At 48.6% G+C, this 26886-nt stretch overlaps 1 protein-coding gene across 4 annotated transcripts in view; it reads left to right on the top strand.

Annotated features, from left to right (window-relative positions):
- Positions 1 to 26886, top strand: part of PRKAG2 (protein kinase AMP-activated non-catalytic subunit gamma 2) — a 258651-nt gene that overhangs the window by 159620 nt on the left and 72145 nt on the right. For all 4 annotated transcript variants that reach the window (XM_086685881.1, XM_086685892.1, XM_086685901.1 and 1 more), the window contains one exon: positions 620 to 837. In XM_086685881.1, the coding sequence (XP_086542007.1) occupies positions 620 to 837 (218 nt within the window). The remainder of the gene's footprint in view (positions 1 to 619; positions 838 to 26886) is intronic.

Genomic DNA, 26886 nt, shown 5'->3' on the forward strand with positions numbered 1-26886 from the left:
CACTTTGCGAGGCCCCTTCCCAGGCCCGCTCCTCCTCCCGCGTCCCCTCAGCATTCACCCTCGTGGCCAACTCTCGCCTCCGCAAACTCACGGTGGCAAGATTTAGGTTGTGCATTTTGACGGTCATCGCACGTTTCGTGTGGTTCTTAGTCGTCACGTGACTTCCGCAACGTCGACCTTTGTCTCTGTGGCCTACTTTATGAACTTCCCTACCCTGGTTCCACTCCGTGTGCTCTGGCCACACGCTCTGCAGGGGAGGAGTACGTTGATAAAGGGGCACCTGGGTGGTTCAGTCGGTTGAGCGTCCGACTTCGACTCGTGGGTTCGAGCCCCGCGTCAGGGCTCTGTGCTGACAGCTCGAGGCCCGGAGCCTGCTGCGGAGTCTGTGTCTCCCTCTCTCTCTGCCCCTCCCCTGCTCACCTCTGTCTCTCTGTCTCTCAAAACTAATCATTAAAAAAAAAAAAAAATACGTTGATACGAGCTTGTCCCCAACATTCAGAATTTAATAATTTAGATTCTTGCCATTTGAGATTTGGGGCTCTTAGAAGTGGAAGAGCCCTTCTCTTGCCTTCTTCTGTCTCAGCCAGACTCCTAACAGCTCTTCTGGTCTCCTCCTCAGCCTCAGGCCTCTCCTCCTCTCCGTCGACACCCACCCAAGCGGCCAAGCAGCACACGTTTCCTCTCGAATCCTACAAGCATGAGCCTGAGCGACTGGAAAATCGCATCTATGCCTCCACTTCCCCTCCGGACACAGGCCAGAGGTACTGCCCATCCTCCTTCCAGAGCACAGCCGGGCCTCCATCAGCATCACCCACGCGCCATGCTTCCTCCAGAACCGTAAGTCCGTGGGCCGGGCCGCCAGGCGTCGGGAGGGAGGGCAGAGTCTGGCTGAACGTAGCCGAAGTCAAGGCTGTGCACCCCCGACCTTTCTGGTATATTTTATCATAAATCGCAGGCTGAGGAAAAACAACGACAACGACAACAAAAACTGCTGAGGGCACAGCGGGCAAACGAAAATTAAATGGACAGTGGTCATGCCTGCGGCGTGACCGGAAAGTGTTTCTTGCCTCAGCTTCTTTAAAAACCAACCAACCAACGAACAAAAATCAGCCCTTAAGAGCTTTATTTGAATTTATCCTGATTGGGAAACCCGAGGGAGAAGCCATAGGCAAAGCAACAGGCTTTTCGAATTGAAGTTTTATTGTCGAGTGTTAAGATTTCAAGGTTGGCAGCATTTGGCTTGGGGAGCGTGCTGGCAAAGGTGAGGCTTTCGGGGGGGGGGGGGGGGAGCCCGGGGCCCCTGCACCCTCCCGAGGAGGGGGGCTAGTGGACCCCGGCGGGAGAAGCCGGCCTAGTGGCGGGACGCGGGCCCTCGCCAGCAGCACGGTGGCCCCAAGCGTGGAGACGCCCTCCAACCCTGGCTCGTAGAAGGCACGTCCATCCTCAGTGTTATTCCTGGGCCCAGCAAGGGTGCGAGAAGCGTGTCCGGAGTCCGTCTATGTGGGTGGAACTGTTGTATTCGGTTGCTGGATTCGTTCCCTGGGGCCGCTGTAACGAAGCGCATGAACTCGGGGGGTGGGTGGCTTACGCAAACAGGAAGCTCTTGTCTCACCGCGCCTGAGGCTGGCGGTCTGAAGTCCTGGTTGGGGCAGGACCCTGCTCCCTGCGAAGTCTCTAGCGGGGATGACCCTCCCTCGACTCTTCAGGCTTCCGAGAGCCCCAGCTTTTCTTGGCTTGTGGCCGCATCACACCAGCCTCTGCCTCGGTCTTCACGTGGCTGTGGGCCCTGTGTCTACACGTGTCCACGTTTCCCCCTTCTTGTAGGGCCGCCCTTCATCCTGGATTAGGGCCCAGCCGTGCTCCGGCTCGTCTTTACTTCGTCACGCCTGCAAAGACCTTATTTCCAAACGGGGTCACGCTCACGGGCATCGGAGCGGAAGCCTTCTCCGTAGCTGTTTGGGGGGACACAACCCAACCACTGGGGTTGTTCTCTTTGGGGCGCCAACATGGGTCTGTCATGCAGAGAAGATACCATCACTGTTCTCCTGGTTCTTTTGGTGATGACTTTACGAGCGTACCCTTAGCAGAGTATTGTTCCGGGTGCCGAGGGATAAAATGCAATGTATTATTTCTGCCTTCTCGGGCTTCCAGTCTTACCGGGAACAGAAGAACACTCCACCAGGGCCGCCTGGGTGGCTCAGGCCGTTAAGCGTCCGACTTCAGCTCAGGTCATGACCTCACGGTTTGCGAGTTCGAGCCCCGCGTCGGTCTGCGAGTTCGAGCCCCGCGTCGGTCTCTGCGCTGAGAGTGGCGCCTGCTCGGGATTCTCCCTCTCTCTCTGCCTCTCCCCCACGGCACTTTCTCTCTCTCTCTCTCTCTCTCAAAAAATAAACTTAAAAAAAAAAAGAAGAAGAACGCTCAGATAAAGCCGTTAAGTAAAAGCAGAAAGGAGGTCTAGTGGGGACGGAGAGTAGGCAAATAATCCACTCTAGAGGAGGGGAGAAGGGAAATGCTGTTGTCTGATAAGGGCCATGAAGGCCCCAGTGCAGTGGCAGCAGTGAGCTGAGCCTTGTGTAACTGGGAGGGTTTAAATGAGAGGCGGGGAGGTGAAGGGAGAGCTTTCCAGAGAAGAAAATTCGCCGTGACTTGGGCAGGAATGAGGGCGACTGCAGCACAGAGAAGGAGCGGGGCCGCGGGCCCTCTCCGAGGGTCCAGAACCTAGCAGCAGACTAGGAGGTGGGCTGGAGACGGGAAGCCGAGGAAGCAGAGGAACAGCCCAGATGAGGCAGGCTGCAGGGCTTGGCCCCGGAGAGCTATGGCGCTCGGAGGAAGGTCCCCCAGGTTCTTGGGCGGGAGCGAGAGACGATCTAGAAAGGGTCTCCTGGGCATTTAACACAGGAGATCTGGGACAGAGGGAGCCCGTGGGGGCCGGGAGCAGGAGGAGGACTAAAGACAGAAGTGACCAGCAGAGAGGCCAAAGTCTCAAAATACCGGTTTCTCCGCGTTGACTAGTGATGCCTGATAGCACGGCCCCGTTTAGGAAGAGGCAGAGATTTGAAGAGAAAACCGTTATTTTCAGTTTAGGTCACTGGCGGCGATCCTGATTGCAGAAGTTTTGTGCCGGCCTTTCCGAGTTTAAGTAGGAGAGAATCCAGAGGGCGCTCTTGGGCCAATGCCAGTTTTTTTCCTGGGACATTGACTGGAAAACCAAGAAGCCCATGGTTGAGGCCCACAGGCCGGGGTCCTTCTGGGATTTCCCAGGTCGTTCCGGGGCCAGAGAGGAAGTGTCTTCAGCTGTCTTCCACGCTCAGTGATGCGTGCCCCGGTCAGGGCCCGCGATTCCCCACACGTGGCTGATGGCACGTGTGACATTTCAGCGATGTTTCAGCAATCATCCAAACGTCCTGAGAGACAAGATGTGGTCATTCCGTACAAGGGGATCTTAGCCTTAAAATGGAAGGCAATGCTGACACCTGCCACAACCCGGATGAGCCCTGAGGACACGATGCTGAGTGAAGTAAGTCAGCCACAAAAGGACAAGTCCTGTGTGATTCCACGTGCATGAGGTCCCCAGAGTAGTCAGATTCATAGACACAGAAAATAGAACGGTAACTGCCAGGGGCTGGGCGGGGAGGAATGGGGAGTTAGCGTTTCATGGGGACAGAGTTCCAGTATGGGAATGAAAAGTTTTGGAGATGATGGGGGTGCTGGTTGCACAACAGTGTGAATGCGCTTAAAACCACTATCATTGGGGCGCCCGGGTGGCTCAGTGGGTTAAGCGTCCGACTTCAGCTCAGGTCATGATCTCACGGTTCATGAGTTCGAGCCCCGCGTCGGGCTCTGGGCTGACAGCTCGGAGCCTGGAGCCCGCTTCGGATTCTGTGTCTCCCTCTGTCTGTACCTCCCCTGCTTGCACTCTGTCTCTCGCATTGTCTCAAAAATAAATAAACATTAAAAAAATTTTTTTAAAAAACCACTACCATTGAGTTGGACTCTTAAATTAAAATGGTTAAGATGATAAATTTTATATTGTGTATATTTCACTACAATTTTTTAATGTTTATTTTTGAGAGAGAGAGAGAGAGACAGAGCATGAGTGGCAGGGGAGGGGCAGAGAGAGAGGGAGACACAGAATCTGAAACAGGCTCCAGTCTCCGAGCTGTCAGCACAGAGCCCGACGTGGGGCTCGAACTCAGGAACCACGAGATCATGACCTGAGCTGAAGTCAGACACTTATCCGGCTAGGCCACCCAGGCGCCCCCATCTAATTCTTTTTTAAAAAGTGATTCAGACAAGACTACAGCGTTTATATAGTTTGAGCTTCAGAAAATCAGGGTGATCGCCAGAGGCTCTCCACTTACGTTGTGAAATGATACATTTCAAAATTGGAAGACAGAGTCCCCACTGGCTCCCTGACATGGGACAGGCCTGATTGCATCTGTAACCTTTGTCACCCAAGGCGTCTGGGAGCTCCTGCTCACGGCCTCCACAGCCGCTGCTTGCTGGGTCTGTTCTGCTTTGAGCAGACCCTTAGCAGGAGGGCTGATGGTCATTTGAAGTTCATGTAAAATGTGCTTCTTTATCATTGAACTGTGTCAATCGTCTTTATGTGCTAAGTTCCTTAAGAGCTCGGCTGATTTCAATAATTGGCTACCAGCATAATCTTCATTGGAGGAATGTGAGTCGCTTAATGACTCTGTCAGCCTAAAAATATTTAGAAATAATTTGTCTCTGCCCTTTGGAACAAAAAGGCACTTTCTGTAAACACTGACCCTGAAGATCCATTTTACAAAATGTGTTCCCATGAATCTTACTCTAAAATTGGAATGGAGATAAAGGCAATTAGTTAGTCTTTAGTAGATAGCACTCATTTTTTTTAATGTTTATTAATTTATCTTGAGAGGGAGGTGGAGTGGAGAGAGAGGGTCAGAGAGAATCCCAAGCAGCCTCCACGCTGTCAGCGCAGAGCCCGACGTGGGGCTCGATCTCACAACCGTGAGATCGTGACCTGAGCCAAAATCAAGAGTTGGATGCTGAATCGACTGAGCCACCCAGACGCCCCCTAGATAGCACTCATTTTTATTATTTATTTATTCGACACATACTTAGTAAGCAACTGCTATGTGCCAGAAACTGTGCGCAGGAAGGGGGAACAGGTGACAAATGTGTGAGACGCTCGCGTGAGGCAGGGCCGTGTTTGCTCTACTCACTGCTTGATTAACAGCACATTGTACACTGGAGGGCTTCAAGAAATAGCTAATGGCTCATTGCACACAGGCGGGAAAGTCGTCTATCTGAGGGGTGCAGACAGGTGAATAGTTATGAGAGTTTGATAGAACCTGTGTTGTTATTACAGGAGAAAACACCCAGTCTAGTCTGAGTGAGTGGAAGAACCGATCCCAGAGAAAGGAAGCGGACATTTTTTTCAGCAGACAAGAGCAATAATCAGCTTTGCCTTTTTGGATGCTCTGGGTGGGTGGGTGTGGAAATGAGATTGAAATTGAGTCGCACAGGGGCTCAGATGAGACATGGGGCGCAATCATCTGGGCCCGGTGGTAGCTGATGGTGGAAAGAAGTGGACCGGTGTTAATAAGTAAAGAGCTATTTAAGAGGTTGAATTGGAAAGAATTTAGAAGGCCATGATTGATTAACCGGGGGGGGGGGGGGGGGGGGAGTAGAATCAAGGATGACTCCAGAAGTTCTGCCTTAGGAAACTGAACGAATGGGAGTTGCACTTGCTGGGGTAGGGAACAGGGGAGGAGGAGGAGCAGGCTGTGTGTGTGTGCATGCACGTGTGGGGTGCACGCGTGTATATAGGCACACGTTTGTATGTTCGGGTGGTGGTATAATAAGGTGTCCGTGGAACATTCAAGAGGAGGTATCCAAAGGGCAGTTGGATATGTGCATCTGGAGCTAGAAATTAAGATTGAAAATCATCATGGGGCGCCTGGGTGGCTCAGTCGGTTGAGCGTCTGACTTCGGCTCAGGACATGATCTCAGAGTTCGTAGGTTTGAGCTCCACGTCGGGCTCTGTGCTGACATCTCAGAGCCTGGAGCCTGCTTCAGATTCTTTGTCTCCTTCTCTCTCGGCCCCACCCCTGCTCATGCTTTTTCTCTCTCTCTCTCAAAAAAAAAATAAAATAAAATAAAAATAAAAAAACATTAAAAAAATTTTTTTAAAGATTGAAAATTATCAGAATAGGAATGGTAATTCATGCCATGATCATAGATGAAATAATCCACAAAAACATATGGTAGGTGAGAAGACAGCCAGAAAAACATGGACATTTAAGGAACAAATAAAGGGAAAGGATTCCGAATTGCCTTGAAATGAGGCAGAAAAGTAGGCACACACAGAAGCAAAAGGAATGTGTTTCATGCGTTTGGAGGAGTGACCAGTGACACCAAATGCAGTAGACTGGCCTAGAATGTAAGGACTGAGGTCACTAACAACACTGACAAGAATACTGTGGTCAAGCGTGTAAGCCACTGAACGTGGGTTGAATGACAAAGAGGTGAAGAAGTAAAAGTCTCTCATGTAGATAACTCAAGAGTCCTGACTTTGAAGGGGAGGAGAGAGGGCTGTTGCTGTTAGAATGGAGGTGATGGTTTCTTCCTACAAATGGGAATAGATGTAAGCACTAATCGGGACAGAGTCAGTAGGAGGGAAGTGGTTAACGACAGAAGGGAAAAGGCGAGCATTCGGTTCCGCTCTTATGAAGGAAATGGGTGAGATTCCTTGGGTGGTGGGAGGTGTTTGTCTTGGACCGGTGGAAGAACCGTCTTCCGTTGCGTTGGCAACTTGATATGAGGGTACGAGAGGGCTCAGTACTTCTCCGGTGCCCTTTCCACAACAGTTATTCCTGTGCTCTCCCTCTTTTTCTTCTAGGAATTTCACCCTTGACCTGTGTCTTGGGTCAGAGTCCCTAGAAGCAGAGTCAGTTCCTAAGCCAATGACAAGGAACCCAAGGTATCTGCTGCAGCCTGGGGTCTCTTCTTCTCTTGCCTGGTTGACTCCTGTATCCGACACGATCGCGTGCTGTATCAGCTCTTCTGTTGCCATAACAAACCTCCCCAAAATGTAAGATGGCAACCGTCTATTTGGCTCACAATTCTGTGGGTCCTCACTTTGGCTTGGGCACCCTTCTGGTCTTGGCTGTGCTTACACGTCTGCGGTCACTTACCAGGTCACTTGGCATCTGGTAGGGCCAGGGTGGTTCCAGCTGGAATGTCTCACCTCTGTTCCGTGTGGTCTCTGCTCCCCCAGGAGGCTATCCCAAGTTGTTCTTATGGCAGTGACATGATTCCAGGAGACACGGACTCATATACAAGTCTTCATGATGCCTAGGTGTAGATCTGGTATACGGACCCCTACCCGAGACAGAATCTGTTTCCTCTGCCCTTGAAGCTGGGCTGGGTTTTTCACTTGCTTTGGCCAACAGAACAAGGCAGAAGTGACAAAGTCACACTGTGGAGAGCATAGACGTGGGAAGAGGTGGAGGCTGTGGGCCCATTGTGAGATCGACTACATACACGTCTTACCACTGGGTTTCCACAGCTGCGTCTGCAGCTGAACACAGCATCCTGGAGTCTAGAAGTTCATTTGTCTCTATGTGAGGAGTCTCATTGAGATGGCGGACTTCTCAGAGAGTAATTTCCCAAAAAGGTGGCCGCTGCAGTTCATGTTCCCTGAGAGGCTGACTCTAGACAGAAATGAATGTGCAGGATGTTTATTAGGAAGCACTCTTAGGATCAATGCTTGGGAGAGAAAGGAAGGAGGCGGAAGGGCCTGAGGGAGAAGCTGAAATGCAGTACAGTCTCGACAAGGTCTTCAGCAGACCCACGGGGAACGCTAAAACCAGTGAGGGGGAGGGGGACGCTCCTCAGGGCTGTCCCAAGTTGGGGTGAAGGAGCCAGGCGTTTCTCCACTTACATCAGCCAGTCATTAGATGATAGCTCTCCTGGGAGGGGGTTAACCTGAGACAAGACAACTCTATTCAGCCAAGGGCTGTTCTGGCTAATCGTTGAGGGTCATCGCCTGGCAGATCCCCAATGGCTGGGGGGAAATCCTTCATTTCTCAAGGGGGATCTGAGAAGGACCTCACAATTACTAAGCATGGACTTATTCTCGACTTAATTTCTTTGATTTACGATCCCAAAATTCTGATAGGTGACAAAAAAAGGCTATCACATTTCTTCTTATGATATATTTAACACATAACTAAACTGAAGAAAAGGGTTTCGTTGGTGGGGGATGAATGAAAATGGTTTTATTAGGCCCAGGGGGGAGAGGCACTAAGGCCCCAGCCAACACCCACCACCAGCTTCCCAGCTGTGGGAGTGAACCACCATGGATGTGAATCCTCCAGCCGCAGTCAAGCCTTTGGATGAGACTGCAGCCCCAGCCAATACTGGACCGAGAGACCTGGTCACAGATCCAGGACCACCCAGCTGAACTGCTCATGAATTCCTGACCCACAGAAACCATAAGAAATAATGTATTATTCTTCTAGGGCTATTAGAACAAAATGCCACAGACTAGGGGGCTTAGCAGAAATTCATTTGTCACAGCTGTGAAGTCTAAGATCAAGGTGTTGACAGGTTTGGTTTCTCCTGAGGCCTCCTTGGCTGCAGATGGCCACTCTCTTGCTGTGTCCCCACATGGTCTTTCCTCTGTACACACACATTCTTCTTGTCTCTTCCTCCTCTTATAAGGACACAAGTCCTATTGGATTAGGGCCCCACCCTATTACCTCACTTACCTTTAGTAACTTCTTTAAAGGCCCCATCTCCAAATACAGTCACACTGGGGGATTAAGGGCTTCAACATATGAATTTGGGAGGCAGGGCACAATTCTCCATTGCAGGTAATAAATTAATATTGCTGTCTTAAACCACTGAGCTTTTATATATATATAATTTATTGTCAAACTGGTTTCCATACAACACCCAGTGCTCATCCCAAAAGGTGCCTTTCTCAGTGCCCATCACCAATTTTCCCCTCTCCCCCACCCCCCATCCACCCTCAGTTTGTTCTCTGCATTTAAGAGTCTCTTATGGTTTGCCTCCCTCCCTCTCTAACTTTCCCCCCACTTCCCCTCCCCACCTGGTCTTCTATTAAGTTTCTCAGGATCTACATAAGAGTGAAAAAATATGGTATCTGTCTTTCTCTGCCTGACTTATTTCACTTAGCACAATACCCTCCAGTTCCATCCATATTGCTGCAAATGGCCAGATTTCATTCTTTCTCATTGCCTAGTAGTATTCCTTTGTATACATAAACCACATCTTCTTTATCCATTCGTCAGTTGGTGGACATTTAGGCTCTTTCCATAATTTGGCTGTTGTTGAAAGTGCTGCTATAAACATTGGGGTATAAGTGCACCAGTGCATCACCACTCCTGTATTCCCTGGGTAAATTCCTAGCAGTGCTATTGCTGGGTCATAGGGTAGATCTATTTTTAATTTTTTGAGGAACCTCCACACTGTTTTCCAGAGCAGCTGCCCCAGTTTGCATTCCCACCAACAGTGCAAGAGGGTTCCCATTTCTCCACATCCTCACCAGCATCTATAATCTCCTGATTTGTTCATTTTAGCCACTCTGACCAGCATGAGGTGGTATCCCAGTGTGGTTTTGATTTGTATTTCCCTGATGAGGAGTGACGTTGAGCATCTTTTCATGTGCCTGTTGGCCATCTGGATGTCTTCTTTAGAGAAGTGTCTGTTCATGTCTTCTGCCCAATTCTTTATGGATTATTTGTTTTTCAGGTGTGGAGTTTGATGAGTTCTTTATAGATTTTGGATACTAGCCCTTTATCTGATATGTCATTGGCAAATATCTTTTCCCATTCCGTCGGTTGCCTTTTAGTTTTGTTGATTGTTTCCTTTGCAGTGCAGAAACTTTTTATCTTGATGAGGTCCCAATAGTTCAATTTTTCTTTTAATTCCCTTGCCTTTAGAGATGTGTTGAGTAAGAAATTGCTGTGGCTGAGGTCAGAGAGGTTTTTTCCTGCTTTCTCCTCTAGGGTTTTGATGGTTTCCTGTCTCACATTCAGGTCCTTCATCCATTTTGAGTTTATTTTTGTGAATGGTGTAAGAAAGTGGTCTAGTTTCATTCTTCTGCATGTTGCTGTCCAGTTCTCCCAGCACCATTTATTAAATGGGAAATCTCTCATTTGTTAAAGAGACTGTCTTTTTTCCATTGGATATTCTTTCCTGCTTTGTCAAAGATTAGTTGGCCATACATCTGTGGGTCCAATTCTGGAGTCTCTATTCCATTGGTCTATGTGTCTGTTTTTGTGCCAATACCATACTGTCTTGATGATTACAGCTTTGTAGTAGAGGCTAAAGTCTGGGATTGTGATGCCTCCTGCTTTGGTTTTCTTCTTCAATATTACTTTGGCTATTCAGGGTCTTTTGTGGTTCCATACAAATTTTAGGATTGTTTGTTCTAGCTCTGAGAAGAATGCTGGTGCAATTTTGATTGGGATTGCAATGAACACGTAGATAGCCTTGGGTAGTATTGACATTTTAACAATATTCTTCCAATCTATGAGCACAGAATGTTTTTCCATTTCTTTGTATCTTCTTCAACTTCCTTCATAAGTTTTCTATAGTTTTCAGCACACAGATATTTTACATCTTTGGTTAGGTGTATTCCTAGGTATTTTATGATTCTTGGTGCAATTGTGAATGAGATCAGTTTCTGTACTTGTCTTTCTGTTGCTTCGTTATTAGTGTATAAGAATGCAACTGATTTCTGTACATTGATTTTGTATCCTGCGACTTTGCTGAATTCATGTATCAGTTCTAGCAGACTTTTGGTGGAGTCTGTCAGATTTCCCATGTATAATATCATGTCATCTGCAAAAAGCAAAAGCTTGACTTCATCTTTGCCAATTTTGATGCCTTTGATTTCCTTTTGTTGTCTAATTGCTGATGCTAGCACTTCCAACACTATGATAAACAACAGCGGTGAGAGTGGACATCCCTGTCATGCTCCTGATCTCAGGGGGAAAGCTCTCAGTTTTTCCCCATTGAGGATGATATTAGCTGTGGGCTTTTCATAAATGGCTTTTATGATGTTTAAGTATGTTCCTTCTATCCCGACTCTCTCGAGGGTTTTTATTAAGAAAGGATGCTGAATTTTGTCAAATGCTTTTCTGCATCGATTGACAGGATCATATGGTTCTTTTCTTTTATTAATGTGATGTATCACATTGATTGATTTGCAAATATTGACAAAAAGAGAACTACAGGCCAAGATCCCTGATGGATATGGATGCAAAAAATTCTCAACAAGATACTAGCAAATCGAATTCAGCAGCATATAAAAAGAATTATTCACCATGATCAAGTGGCATTTAAAGCACTGAGCTTTGAGGTGATCTGTTACATATCAAAAGACAACCAATGCTTACTTTATCATGTATGTGGGGAGATAATATAACTCAATGAACTCAGCATCAGATAATAAACTCAGAAGTTTGGGGTTCTTTTAAAAAACTGTCTTAACCACTGAATCAGTCTCCAAGATCTCTGGTTTTCCTCATATGACTATTTGGAAGGAAATCACCAAGCAATCTTTCAAGATTGTTATTTAGAATGATTACCTTTTTACTTTTTAAGATAGGAAAGCACTTTAGGGGTGCCTGGGTGGCTCCCACTTCGGCTCAGGTCATGATCTCACAGTTGGTGGGTTCAAGCCCCATGTCAGGCTCCGAGCTTTTAGTTTAGAGCCTGGAGCCTGCTTCGGATTCTGTGCCTCCCTCTCTTGTTGCCCCTCCCCCACTCACAGTCTGTCTCTCTCAAGAATAAACATCTCAAAAATTCTAAGATAGGAAAGCCCTTTAAAAATCTAAAAATATCGGGGCGCTTGGGTGGCTCAGTCAGTTAAGTGTCCAACTTCGGCTCAGGTTACGATGTCACAATTCGTGAGTTCAAGCCCCGCACCGTGCTCTCTGCTGTCAGCACAGAGCCTGCTTCAGATCCTCTGTCCCCCTGTCTCTCTGTCCCTCCCCACCATCTCTCAAAAGCAAATAACATTAAAAAAAACACACACATACCATTAAAATTTTTAAAAATCTAAAAATGTTTCAAATCACTTGACGTGAAGGAATAGATAAGATTTTACGCGCACTCTTTCGTTTTTATATTCCCACCTACCATTTTAAGTTTCAGGTTACAGCCTCACAAGGTCTTGGTGTTAAAATTATCTGCCTAGAAATGGCACACTAAGAGTTCCATAGCCCATTACTCACAGCAGATTAGATATTTTAAAAATAGTTCGGGAAAAATTCGTATTGGGTCAAGGAGTAGGAGCGCCAGAGAGAGCTGATTCGTAACGGCGTTGGTCATCACGAGAGTTGTTGCTTGCACAAGTGTTGCCAGTGTGTTGAAGAGGCAGAAAATGTCTACTGTCCCAGCTGTCAAAAAAAGGTATTATAATTGGCATCCTTCCCGTGTCCCTGCGCTGGTAGAATCGTGACTCGACGAACAGAAGGCAGCAGAGCCCAAATAAGAGAGACATACTTGACTGAGAGCCTGGCCTGTGCTTCTGAGCCCCGGCCTGGGTCTCTGAGATTCTGATTGATTCTGTTCCCCAGGGTAGCTGAGCTCCAGGAAAGGATGTTGAGTCTTTTTTACCTTGATTTTTTTTTTTTTTTTAAACTTGACCAATGGCCTACCTCTGTCACCTCCCCGGGGACCCATGAGGGAAGTGAGTCGTTCGGTGGTTGTTTCCTAAGATCCCGTCATTTGCCTGGCAGGGTACCGGGCACTGGGACAGCTGACAGGGCACTCCTCCCTCGAGAGTCTCGGGAAGAGCAGGTCCCCAGGAGCCGGAACCCGGGGCCAGTGTGGCCGAGGAGTGCCCCCGCCTCTTCACTCACGGGCCACAGCCTACCATGGGGGATGTGCACTCTGCGTTGTTGTGATTACCGGGATACAAACATCAATTTCTCATGGTGACTTCTTTTGCTGTCTTGGCTGACAGAGCCGGTCTTCTGTTGGTGAAATCTGCCATCACGATCGGGGCTGCTGCAGGCTTCGTCTTGAACTTCTCCACCCGAGCAGAGCAACCCTGGGCGAGGCAATGGTTAAAATATCAGTGTCATGTGGGGTTGGGCTGTTCCCTGGAGTTTCTCACGGGGACCAACCGACAGACAGCACCTCTGCTGGGGGGTGGAATACGTTGCAATTAGCTTTTTCCTTCCCCTGGGCTGGCTTTTCCAAGCACGTCGCCTAACGATGCAACAGGCCTCAACTAAACGTGTGTCTCGTGGAAGAGACCGTCTTGATCGCGGCTCTGTATAAGCTCAGGGCAGAAGCCAGCCTGCAGGGACGGCTCGGGGAGGGTAGATGGAGAAGGAAGCTTTGTCGCAAAGTTCAGAGTGGAGAGGAGCCACGAGGGAGGGCCGGGGCTGGCGGGAGCCCGAGGGCATTTCTTCTCAAAGATGGGCGTGGCCTGAGCGTGTTAATGTGCTGATGGAAGGAGGTACGGGTTCCGGAAACTTCCACCCTGTCCACCCACTCCTCTGTCCTGTGAAGAGACAGGCTTTATGTGAGGATCAAAGGAGAGCATCGTGTGTGAGCTTCTCGAAGCTCTGTCGCTAGCACTGAAGTCGGGTTTTGAACCGGGGCAGCTGGGCTCCAAAGCCCACGCCCTCAGCGTGATTTCATACAGCCTCTAGAGAAGTCCAGGCTTCTCGGCCCACCCGTCACACACCGACTCGGCATCTTAGCTCATGTGCCTGATGCAAGGGGCCCCCGCCACGGCCCAGGAGCCAAATCTGGCCCATCATCTCTTTCTATAATTAAAGTTGTATTAATACGCAGCCACGCCCACTCATTCACGCATCGGCGGTGGCTGCTTTCGTGCTGCCACAGAGAGGGGGATACGGCCAACGAAGACCGGATGGCCTGCAAAACCTAACGTAGTTATTATCTGGCCTTTTCTCAGGAAAAAAAGAAAAGAAACACTTGCCAGCCCCTGACTCATCTGTGCCAGACACAGCCTCCCTTTACTGCGTCTCATTAATTAATAGGACATCCCATGCAGAGTGCCAGGACGGGACTTGTCCCCAGAGAGGCAAGGGGCCAGCCGTAGAGCCCTGCCCCCACTGAAGGCACAGCACTGGCCCCCTGGGAGAGCACAAGGGAAGGCGATCATCAGTCCTGCCCGCCAGACGCCCAGCAGTCGAATTGGTCATAAAGTTGGCAAACTGGCAGGTGATCCTATGGAGTTAGGACTGGGGGATCCGTATTCTCCTTACCCCCAGAGCATTAATGACGTTACACAGCCTGCTTTGGGACTGGGTTGAGGAGATTTGGGGTTAATATAAATTAAAGGGGAAGGGCCCTTATTCATCCCCTTAATCTCCTTGAGTAAGGAGAGGATGTGAACGCGACGTCAGCAGCACAGATGGGCATCGTAAAGTCTTCCTTGCCTACCCTGGCGGGGGTTTAGAGGAGCGAGTTGGTCAGCTTGCATTTTAATAGAAGGATTACTCCAGCTGACAGGCTAGAAGCCGGAGGAAGCCTGGGGTAGACTAAGAAGGCAGCCCAGTAAAAAGAACCACGGTGGTCCAGCAAGATACAACGGAGGGCTGACTTCAGGCCACAGGAGTGGAGATTTAGAGGAAGGGGTGAAGTATGAAAGCATAAAGAGAGAAAACCGGCCGGCGGGGAGGGGGTGCCCGAGGGACTCGGTGGGTTAAGCGCCCCACTTTGGCTCAGGTCATGGTCTCACAGTTCGTGGATTCGAGCCCCACGTCGGGCTCTGTGCTGACAGCTCGGAGCCCGGAGCCCGCTTCGGACTCTGTGTTTCCCTCCCTCTCTGCCCCTCCCCCGCTCATGCTCTGTCTCTTTCTCTCTCAAAAATAAACAAACATTTAAAAAGTATGTATTTTTAAAAAATCGACTGGTCTGGGGGAGACCCCAGATACATGGCATGCGGGAGGAGGGCTCAAGGGTGACTCTCCACTTTCTGGCAAGAAGGGCTGGATGGTGGTGTCCTTAAATTAAGAGGAAGAAGGAGATCTGGGGAAGAAAGGCAAGTTCCATTTGGGCCATACTTCTTTTGATTCTTTTGGGACATCAAATAGAGGCATCCGGGGCACAGATAAAGCTAAGTCTGGAGTGGAGAAGCAGGGGTTCGGAAAATGATTCTCTTTGCCCCTTTGGATGAAAGTGCATTCTGGTGGTGGAACGTGACCATATCTACTCGCGCCTTCTAGACGGGCTTGTCTTGATTTGCATTTAGATGGAAATTCCTTCTGCTCAGAACCAGGATTTTCCTCTCACCCATAGCCCTTGGAAAAGCATTAACTTTGCCTGGTAGAGGGTCACGGGTACAACAGAGACACAAACCCAAACACCAGGATTAATAGCTTTGTGGAAGGACTCCATAGAAATTAGCCGCTGGAATGGTGGAAACGTTTCAAACAGGCCTCCCCTGGCATCTCTCTGAGGCCGGAGTGGGGAACCTGCTCACGAGGGACTACCCGAACTCTCTAGCAGTGCTCCAGTAGACCTGCTTCTGGAGGCTGTGTGTCGTAACACGTTTTCCCCGCGATTTTTGAGGCTGGGCACAGAACCCGAGAGCACTGCTGTTTTGAGTCCCGAGTCAGGATTACACCTTTTCATCATGAGTGTGACCAGAGGCATTGTCTTCAGTAAAAGGGGGATCGAAGCAGGTGGTTCAAGAGCAGACTCTCTAAGGAACCACACAGAGGCGATTCCAGTGTGATTTCTACACCTCGGCCAACGATTTCCTCTTCGCACGCCGTAGCAAAAGCAGATTAAAAGCCCTTTGCTCATCCTGTGTTCATTCACAAATTGGTAAGGCTATTCAATTACCTCGGTTTAGTCTGATTATGCCGTTCCATTTACCATCTTTGCGTTTAATTTCAAAAATTAGGTACATCTGGAGAAGTATTTGATTATCTCTTTTAAAAATAGCCTTCCTCTGGGATGACGGAATCCTGGAGATGGGTAGTGGCACAACAGCGTGAATGTACTTGACCGAACTGTGTGCCTAAAAAGGGCTAAGAAGGGGGCGCCTGGGTAACTCAGTCGGTTAAGCGTTTGACTTCGGCTCAGGTCGTGATCTTGCCGTTTGTGAGTTCGAGCCCCACGTCGGGCTCTGTGCTGATGGCTCCGAGCCTGGAGCCTGCTTCGGATTCTGTGTCTCCCTCTCTCTCTGCCCCTCCCCCATTCATGCTCTGTCTCTCTCTGTCTCAAGTATAAATAAACATTAAAAATTTTTTTTTTTTTTTTTTTTTTTTTTAAAAAAAGACCGGGACAAGATTGTTCAGCAATGGACTTTCCACTAATGCCCTAATCAGGCCCGGTCTTCAGTTTACCCGGTTGGGTTGTCAGGAGGATGTGATTTTCAAAGGTCTCATTTTCATAAAATGTGGTGGTCACGCAATATTAGCTATTACTTTCGACTCTTCAAATCGTGAAGCCGACTGCTGGGTCTAATCCAGTAAACGATGCACGTGACATGTAGCCTGGAGAACATGTTTAATGTACCAGGAACCATCGGACGGAGATCGTATTGGTATTTGGATAAAAGAAGGTGCAATTCCAGTAGACCTACTCGCTGGCGATCAGATTCTTTTAAGAAACCGACTATATAATACTTCAGTACCGGGAATCTGCAGGCGTGTCTGAGCTCTTTCCCTGCTGGGGACTCAGCGGCCACTCTGAGGACTCAGGTGGGCAGGGGCACGAAAGGAACGTTTTCCTCTTCTTCAGATCTGTCCTTGCTCTGGACTTGATTCCGGCCTTTCACTTTTGTTACGCCTGGCCACTGAAAATGGGGTTGGGGGAATCCGCAAATACAAATTCACGTGCTCATTACCCAGATATGATGATGCTGGAATTGGGATGTATAACCCACATAGTTTATTCTTTTCCAGAATGTAAGAATGAATTGCAGAAATAATTTAACATCAGCTACGTTGGATGTGTTCTGACATTGCTAAGGGAAAAAACTCTACTTAACGCACTCAGGAGTTTTCCTAGTATGCCCCCCAAGAGGCCGTATCTAATAGCATTATGTGCTGAAACCATCAGAGCATTTCTCTTCAAAACAGAGACTTGATGTCAGTGGCTCAAGAAAGATTCTGTGATCCTTCCTGTTCTTGGGCCACGTGTCCAGGGACGGGGCCGTGTTGTCACTCTGCCTGCCCACTTGTTCAATCTTACAAATGGGCAATCAAAGAAAATGTCTATCTCCCACTGGGCATTAACTGTAGACTGCATTTCACTTGCGCATTAGGTTTGCCTGTGTCTGCATTGATTGCGCAGAGACCGTAATGTTAAGGTATCTGCATGATGTGAGAGGAAAGGCCTTCAAGTCAACATGAAAACTCGTCCATTGCCTTATTACAGGAGGGCAAAAGCAAGTACAAGGGCTTTTAGAGCCAGTAGCTCCAAGAACATAGACCACAGCCAGCATTTAGCTTAAATGGAAGGGGGTGTACGTATTCCCCTCAACGTCGCAAAGCCATTTTTTATTTTTCTGAGAAATAGTGGAGGAGGCAGAAACGGCAGGAGAGCACAGAATGCATTGCCTGGCTACAACAACTACGAGGAATAAAAGAAGGTCTATTCAAAACAAAATTATAAAGAGACTACTTTGGAAATAAACCACCAAGACCAAATGTGAGAAGATCGAGCTATGTTTACAGATATATTTTGTTGAGTAGCCAAGCACGTAAAATAAGGTCAAATTTGATTTCCGTTCCGACAGCACCTTAACAGGGCAGCTTGGATCGTGGTTGATTGTTCAGTCACCAGATCCCCCCCTAGTAACCGTCTCCTAGTAAGGAGAGAGTAAGACTCATTCTCCTCTCCAGTCTTAATGAATTAAATTCTGAATGGACTCAGAAGATCATCAGCCCGTAATTAGGAGTTTCTGTGCCCTATTTCCAGTTTGGTCCTTAACACAAATGGACAGCAGATGCAATGATATGAACGGGCTCCTTACTCATCTACGCCAGAAATGACCTTGATCGAATGATTGCAACACGCTGTCCTAGACGCTCAGTGATACTAGTTGTGGCTTAGTTAAACTCGTAACACGCCCCTTGTTGAAGTGTGTGGGATAATCCTATCTCATAGCGTTTCTGCGTGTTCTCTGCCCAATATTCAACTAGATAAGGCACATTTGGATGTAAGTATTTTATGAAAATGTCACTTTCAGTCTTTAAAAAAAATTGTTTTAATGTTTACTTTTGAGAGAGAGCATGCGAGTGAGCGTGTGAGTTAAAAAAATGTTTTTAGGGGCGCCTGGGTGGCGCAGTCGGTTAAGCGTCCGACTTCAGCCAGGTCACGATCTCACGGTCCGTGAGTTCGAGCCCCGCGTCGGGCTCTGGGCTGATGGTTCAGAGCCTGGAGCCTGTTTCCGATTCTGTGTCTCCCTCTCTCTCTGCCCCTCCCCCGTTCATGCTCTGTCTCTCTCTGTCCCAAAAATAAATAAATGTTGAAAAAAAAATTTTTAAAAAAATGTTTTTAATGTTTACTTTTGAGAGAGAGCGTGTGAGTGAGTGTGTGAGTTAGTGGAGGGGAAGAGAGAGAGGGAGACCCAGAATCCGAAGCAGGCTCCAGCCTCCGAGCGGTCAGCACAGAGCCTGACACGGAGCTCAAACCCATGAGCCATGAGATCATGACCTGAGCTGAAGTCAGATGCTTAACCAACCGAGCCACCCAGGCGCCCCTGTCATTTTGAGTCTTAAAGTGGTCTTCAGTGGATTTGGAGAACGCGGAGGACAACAGTAGGTGCTCTGGGATCCGTGGGACAAATTTACCCACCATCCTTTGAATATAATATAGTTGATTATTCTTTCTTTAATAAACATTTGGCACGTTGATTTCTTACAGCAAATGCAGGTTCTTTGACTTCCCATCCTCCCAGTGTGATACAGTCCCTCTCCCCTGCCTGGTTTGTAGATTGTGAAACTAGGGACACAGTGAAAACCCACTTGTTGCTGCCTGTCACGAGCCAGGCACACACTATTTCGGTTAAGTCTCCGCCAGCTCAGCAAAGGAGGTATTATTATCGCCTTTCGAAAACGTAAGTAATCTGCTTGAGACTCTGTGACTAATACCTAGTAGAGACATGGTTCACGTGGAGACCTACCTTTGAAACCTATGTTGTTTTCCCGTTATGAAACAGCACCCCCCAAATTAAGAACAACTATTGGGGTACCTGGGTGGCTCAGTGGGTTAAGCCTCCGACTTAGGCTCAGGTCATGGTCTTACAGTCTGTGGGTTTGAGCCCCGCATCGGGCTCTGTGCTGATGGCTCAGAGCCTGGAACCCGCTTCAGATTCTGTGTCTCCCTCTCCCTCTGCCCCTCCCCCGCTCATGCTCTGTCTCTCTCCTTCAAAAAAAAAAAATCAACATTAAAAAAATTTTTTTAATAAATTAAAAAAAAAAAACTATCATTTATTGGCACCTAGCTGGAGCCGAGAACCGAACCAGGCACATAACACACATCGACACGAGTCTCAGAGACCGATGTGCTGAATACATAGGCAGCGTGTGGGAGGGCGGGGGCTCAGATCGGGGACCTCTGAGGGAAGAAGGGCATGAGCTTCGAGGTCAAGTACACCTTGTTCCCATCGGCATTCCTTGCTTTCTTCATTTCGTCTCTGCTTTAGTCACGTGTTTTGACTTTGACATTAGTCTTAGAAATCTTAACTGAAGGAAGTAACGCCTGGCGAATGATGCCCCCTTTTTGAGATTTTTGCCCACTCTTGGCTTCTCTGAATCCCGGGATGTTACCTGCACCAAAGCACTGACCCGACACAACCAAGTCACCTCCCCTTCCTAAAGCAGGAAACAACGATGGAAGAGAAGGCCGGTGCTGACTTGATTCACACACGCTCTCTAAGACATGGCCTCCCTTGACTCGGGGCCTTGCAAACGGATCCCGTCTTTCAAGGATCTATGCTTGGCCCAGAACTTGCGTGTGAAAGGAGCTCTGGTTTATCGCACCGTCGCGAGGCGTCCCCGGTGTTGGCATCTGATTGCAGCTTCTAGTTGTTTCCAGTTTGTCTTGACTCACCGGACAGCACACGTGTATTTCTCCGGGGCCATGATGAGTAATGATGTGCTTATGATTTTTCTAACGTCGCCACAGAAGTGAACCACGGAGTGGCGCTACTCAGGCTTTAGGTTTAGTCATCATAGTTTATTCACTGATGAAATCAGTTAACTCACACATCCCTCCCAGCGCTGTGAGGCAGGCACTGTGTGACCCCCGTTGTACAGAGGAGACCACCGAGGCACAGACAGCTCCGTGGGTGCATGGCCTGGGCCATGGCCCTGTGCTTACAAGGGCCACCTCCTGCTTCAAAGCGCGGTCTGTTGTCATCTGGAAGTTCTTCATTTTCGAGCAAAGGGCGACTCGTTTTCATTTGGCTCCGGGGCCGGGCCAGTGAGGCAGGCAGTGCTGCAGTTCGATACCGTGTTCGAGTGAGAGCGCCAGGACTAGGCCCCGGGCGGTCGCTTCAGGGCCCACGCTCCCTGCCCGTGTGGACCTAACCCACAGAGAGGAGGTTCTGGTCCCAGAGCGGCTGCCTTGCTGTGGCGGCCGTGGGTCTGTCCTCCGTGGAGCCCCCCTGCACACAGTCTGTTCATGGCGCTGCATGTTTGGAGGCAGCCGTGGGGGGGGAGATCACTGAAGATGACTCCTGACTCGTGGGAGGACTCGGCTAGTACCTGATGGGTTCTTGCTCTTTTCTTGTTTTTTTTAACGTTTATTATTTTTGAGGGAGAGAGGGAGAGCATAAGCACGAGCTGGGGAGGGGCAGAGAGAGAGGGGGACAGAGGATCCGAAGCAGGCTCTGTGCTGATGGCAGTGAGCCCGATGCGGGGCTCGAACTCAGGAACCTTGAGATCGTGACCCGAGCCGAAGTCAGATGCTCAACCCACTGAGCCACCCGGGCTCTTTTTAAAACAGAAATCTTGTAGTAGTTGATCGTTTAAACACTCTGGAGGGCCACCGCAGGAAAACAATGCCAATTTTCAAGTTGCATTCTCTTTAGGAGAGCATAAAACAGAGTAGAAGACAGACCGAGCCATAGGTTTTGAAACCCAGGCCATAAAAAGGTGCCTGCAAAGGCCTTTGGGAAACGAGCATGAAGCCTCCAGAAGCTTTGGAGTGATATTTATAGCCACACTGTGCGGCTTCTGTGATTCCATCAACGTTCCTTTATTGGCTTTCTTTTGCTTCCATAAAGACTTCATTGCCGTACGTAAAGGCTTTTGATGAATGCTTCTATTTTTAATTATGACTCTTCTTGTAAACCTCACTTTCAGTTGAAACGGGGGCATGGGGACCCTGGCTTGAAGGCACTAGTTATCTCTGAAGGCGAGGGGGCCACTGTGTTTGAAAGCTAATAGACAGTAGTCCCAGACACTCGCCCTCACAGGAAGAATACTTCCTCGTGGAGGGTGGGTTCTGAAAACAGATTAAGTAAAAGCCCCTAGGCAGACTGATGAGCGCCCCTGCATCCCTGCTTGGCTCCCCAAATGTTGGCAGCTGGGCTTTCCTCAGGACCGCCCGGCCATGCACAAAAGGAGGATCTCTCTTTAGAGAAAAGATCTGCACACCCTGAAACTCTGGCTTGTCACTTCCGTTTCACCGTGGCAAAGTGAGCCACTGGTCAGTGGCTCCCATCTGCACGTTCGGACCTCCCAGCCTAGCTCTTCAGGGCATCCCTGTTAAATGTGCAGCCAAAGAGAGCCAGGCATTGGAGGAAACCCCCTTCCATCACGAAAGACAGGAACAAAAGCAAACAGAAAAAAAAAGGAAGCCTGAGAAAGCAATAAAGGGAGTAAAGGAAACTGCAGCCGTGAAAAAAAGAGTAGGAAGCTCTCTGGGGCGCCTGGGTGGCTCCGTCGGTCGAGCGTCCGACTTCGGCTCAGGTCATGATCTCGCGGCTCGTGAGTTCGAGCCCCGCGTCGGGCTCTGTGCCGATGGCTCGGAACCTGGAGCCTGCTTCGTGTTCAATGTCTCCCTCTCTCTCTGCCCCTCCCCCGCTCATGCTATCTCTCTCTGTCTCTCTCAAAAACAAATAAACATTAAAAAAAAATAGGCTCTATAAATTAAAAGGGGGTATTCCAAGATCGAGAGTTTGGGGAAGTAAACTACACAAATGGTTGTGCGTATATGTCCATACACACATGCGCTAGAAGTTAACATCAAGCGTTATCTCCTGGAGAGTAAGCCCTTAAAGGCGAGATAAAAATTGAGGCAAGGAAGAAAGGGAAGAAGGGAGGGAGGGTAGGAAAGAGAGGAAGGAAGGAAGGAAGTAAAAGGAAGGGACAGAAAGGAGAGAAGGGAAGAAGGGAGGAAGGAGGAAGGAGGGAAGGAAGGAGGAAGGAAGGAAAGAGGGAAGGAAGGGCATTAGTCCAGGAGGCTCAGCCGCTCGATCCTAGGGGTCCAGAGAGGAGGAACAAGGAAGACAGAAGGGGAGAACAAGAGGAGGGCACAGCTTCCCCGACTGATACCCAGCACAAAACAAAAAGAAAGGGGGCCGGTGGGGGGAACCAGGGAAAAGAAACAAGACCCACACCAAGATACAGCATCGTGAAATTCCAAAACGGCAGGGATAAAAAAAAAAAAAAAAAAAAAAAAAAAAGTGAGCATAAAGCTTCCAGAGAGGAGGTGGAAACAAAGTGTGCTTAAAAAAGGAAAGACACTGGGAATCAGAATGGCGTCAGACTTCAGAGCAGCAGCTGCTGGAAGGTGGCGGGAGCAGGGCTCTCCGAACAGAGGGCAGATGATTTCAAAATTGGGACTTGGGCAGGACATCAAATTGAGAGCCATTCTCAGACACGCGAGGTCTCCAATGATTGACCCCCGCGTACCTTTCCTCGGGAAGTTACTGGAGCATCCGGTGCCTCATGATAAGGGCAGAAATTAAGACCCAGGCAGCAGGAGGATGCCCGGGGCCGTGGGACCACCACGTGGAGGGTTGGGCTCGCCTCGCCAGGTCTAGAAAGCCTGGGACAACATCTCCAAGAAGAGAATAAAACCCGCAGATCGCCTCATGCATCTCATCACACTGAGAGAAAACTTCTGGCTTTGGCCGAGCTTGGGGATGACTTTGTGGTAGACACGTCGAAAATTGAGCTCCCCCAAAACATGAAATCGCACCGAAAGGAAGGTTGCTTATGGCACGGTGAACAGCTGGCTCGGGTGTGCATAATATTTGCGTAGTCACGACACTGGTACATCTTGGATGTTGACATAACAGAAAAGGCAGGCAACTGTGTGTGTGGACGACGGGAGCAGCCGTGGTGGGGGTGCAGCTGAGTGGTCACCTTGACCTTCTGCACAGGAAGTAAAATCAATAGCATGAAAGTTTACGTCTGGCACCATGAGTTAGCAGAGTCGACACCAGAGTCGCTGAAAACGCCTCTCCCTTTCCAACACGTATGTCGGGGGCTGCCTGGGTGACTCAGTCAGTTGGGCGCCTGACTTCGGCTCAGGTCACGATCTCGCGGTTCGTGGGTTCGAGCCCCGCGTGGGGGCTCTGTGCTGACAGCTCGGAAGCCTGGAGCCTGTTTGGGATTCTGGAGCCTGTGTCTCCCTCTTTCTCTGCCCCTCCCCCCGTCGCACTCTTATCTCTCTCTGTCTCTCAAGAATGAAGAAAACACTAAACAAAAAAAAAATTTTTTTAATAAAATACGTATGTTGAAAAGCATTTAGGCAAAAAGCTCATGTCTTTTTTTTTTTTTTTCCCAACAAGCAAACTTCCTAGTAATTTGAAAAAATGATGTGTGATGTGAGTGGGATAAAAGGGACAGGACTCTGTGGTTCATAAAAGGTAATGTGAATTTGGATCGTAGCTGTCCGGGACGCCGCTGGGATGATTAAGAGCTTCTCTTTAATAATGAAAGTGACTGTCTCAATAAAAATGGAAAGAAATGCCTACCTAACACAATCGAAGGTCATTAACTCCAGAGAAGAGGATGAAACGGGTGTTTCCTTTAAGTTTTATAAGCTCAGGAGTTCTTTCTTTTTTTTTTTTTTTTTTAATTTTTTTTAACATTTATTTATTTTTGAGACAGAGAGAGACAGAGCATGAACGGGGAGGGTCAGAGAGAGAGGGAGACACAGAATCCGAAACAGGCTCCAGGTTCTGAGCGGTCAGCACAGAGCCCGATGCGGGGCTTGAACTCACGGACCGCGAGATCATGACCTGAGCTGAAGTCGGACGCTTAACCGACTAAGCCACCCAGGCACCCCTCAGGAGTTATTTCTGAGAGTTAGGTCTGCCGGGCAGCCAGTCAGCTGTTGTTCTCGAGCGTGTTGGTCTCAGGACACTTCTGCCCTCGTCATTCGTGAGGACCCAGGCTTTTATTTGTATGGGTCTCCTCTGTAGTTATCGACCTTATGGAAAATTAAAGCTGAGAAATTTGAAAAAATATTAATTTATCTAAAAGATCAATAATAAACTCAGATATTACCAGAAATATATATTTTTTAACGTATATTTATTTTGGAGAGAGCGAGCGGGCGAGTGTGCACACGAGAGGGAGAGGGGCAGGGAGAGAGGGAGACACGGAATCCGAAACAGGCTCCAGGCCCCGAGCTGTCAGCACCGAGCCCGACGCGGGGCTCGAACTCACGGACCGTGAGATCGTGACCTGAGCCGAACTTGGACGCTAGCCCACTGAGCCTCCCAGGTGCCCCTAGATAAATTTTTACTCAAAAAAAAAAAAAAAATTAGGAGAGTGGCATCGCTTTATTCTACTGCAAATCTTTTTAAAGCCTGGGTTAAAAGACAGTGGGACTCTCCTATCCGCTCCGGCATTCATTCCGTTGCCATATGTTGTCTTGGATGAAGTACGTGAAGAAATTCCAGCCTCGAGCAGAGATGTGGTTGGAAAAGAGAGGCGTATTTTAACAGCCTCTTCCAAAAATTGTGGGTAGTCTTGACAAGTAGTAGTTTCTGAAAGGTTAGCTGCGACGTGGAATCTGAAACCCTATGAATGAGTTTCCGTAGTCTACTTAACAGAGTCTGTTCTATTTACATTAACATCTATCCGTCCGTCCCGCCCTGCACTTTGAGTTGATCTTTAACCCACGCGTGATCTTGTGATGTCGTGCGTTGATCATTGGGAAGATACGGGGTCCCTGACCAATGCAGATCTTCCAAATGTCAACACATTTTATCACGGCATCCGAAAAACCAAATCACCTTTATTAATAACACTGCAGTCTCCCTGGGAGAAGTCTCTAAGTCTCGGGAAGCTGTCAAGCCTCATTATGACAGACACTGCTTTTCCAAGATTCTGACTTTTGCTTGAAAAACTCAAGTGGCATCATCGGCAACAGATATGGGCAGTTGTTTGCCTTGAAGCGACAGGTTCCCTTTGTTCATTTTGGAAAAAAATGTCTGCCAGATACCCAAGTCTGAACAACCGCAGTTTTTCGGGGTCTCATTAAAAAGGCAGCTCAGGGGCACTTGGGTGGCTCCGTCGGTGAAGCGTCTGACTTCGGCTCAGGTCATGATCTCGCGGTCCGTGAGTTCGAGCCCCGCGTCGGGCTCTGTGCTGATGGCTCGGAGCCTGGAGCCTGTTTCGGGTTCTGTGTCTCCCTCTCTCTCTGCCCCTTCCCCGCTTGTGCACGCGCGCGTGCTCTCTTGCGCTCTCTCTCTCTCTCAAATATAAATAAAAACATTATGAAATTAAAAACAAAGCAGGATATGTACTGAAGGGTTGAGATTTAATAAAATGAATACATTCTACGCCCTCAAAGATACTCTCATGTGAAACTGGCTTATTTCCTCCACGGTGGAAGCTTAGCGTCATTTGCCACCAGCTTGGTGTGAGATGAAATGCCGGAGAATTCTGGGGCGCCGACGTCGATGGGGCTCAAGCAGTAGTGGGTGAAAAGCAGATATTTATTGCCTTAGTGTTCTCATGAGACATGTTGACTGCGCCGTTGTAAGGCGTCCCCACAATCCATACATCTTTCAGAATGCTAACGACAGAGACGGGGACTGATGAGTTTCATAGGATTTATGACCGTATCGGGATCCCCTGTTTGGCCCCCGTCTTAACACGCCAGCCATGCCCTGGAGGGAAAGGGTTCCTAACCGTCCGCCTTTCAGCAGGAAACTAATAAACGATTTTTCTTGAAAATGTTTGATGTTTGAAAAAAAGTGGAAATGCTAATACGTAGTCTTTATTCTGTTACCACTCCCCTGTGTGTGGGTGCACTTTTCTTCCCAGATATGTAGACTATATACCTGAATATACCTTTTCTGGGTTTTGTTTTTCATGTTCATTTGTTTTTGAGAGAGAGAGTATAAGCTGGGGGTGGGGACAGAGAGAGGAGGGGACAGAGGATCTGAAGCGGCCGCTGTACTGACAGCACAGAGCCCAGTGTGGGGCTCAAACTCACGAACTGTGAGATCATGACCTGAGCTGGAGTCCAACCCTTAACGGACTGAGCCACCCAGGCGCCCCCCCCCACCCCCCGCAAATATACCTTTAAAAAGCACCAAGTGACATGTCAAAGGTTTGGTCTAGACCAACTTTACACTCTATTACTTGTGCCTTAAAAATGAATGAGTTGAAATCATTTTTCCCTCGGGCCTCATTTATTCCTTATAGACACTGGCTACTCTCTCTGTGCTGAAGAGAAACTTAATCATGTTTGGTGAACAAACAACACTTCCTGGAACTGATGTCCCATGTGCGTGACTAAATCGTTCAGCCCAGAGACATCGGGGGTTATACACCATCTTCCATTATTATCCTGTTTATGACTATAAACTACGATAAGGAAAAATCTTGACCCACTACTCACACACGTGTATGTATAATTAAGACAGCTTTCTGGAAACAGTGA

The sequence above is a fragment of the Puma concolor genome, chromosome A2 (genome assembly GCF_028749965.1).
Source record: "Puma concolor isolate L17-30 chromosome A2, mPumCon1.1.hap2, whole genome shotgun sequence".
Taxonomy (NCBI): Eukaryota; Metazoa; Chordata; class Mammalia; order Carnivora; family Felidae; genus Puma; species Puma concolor.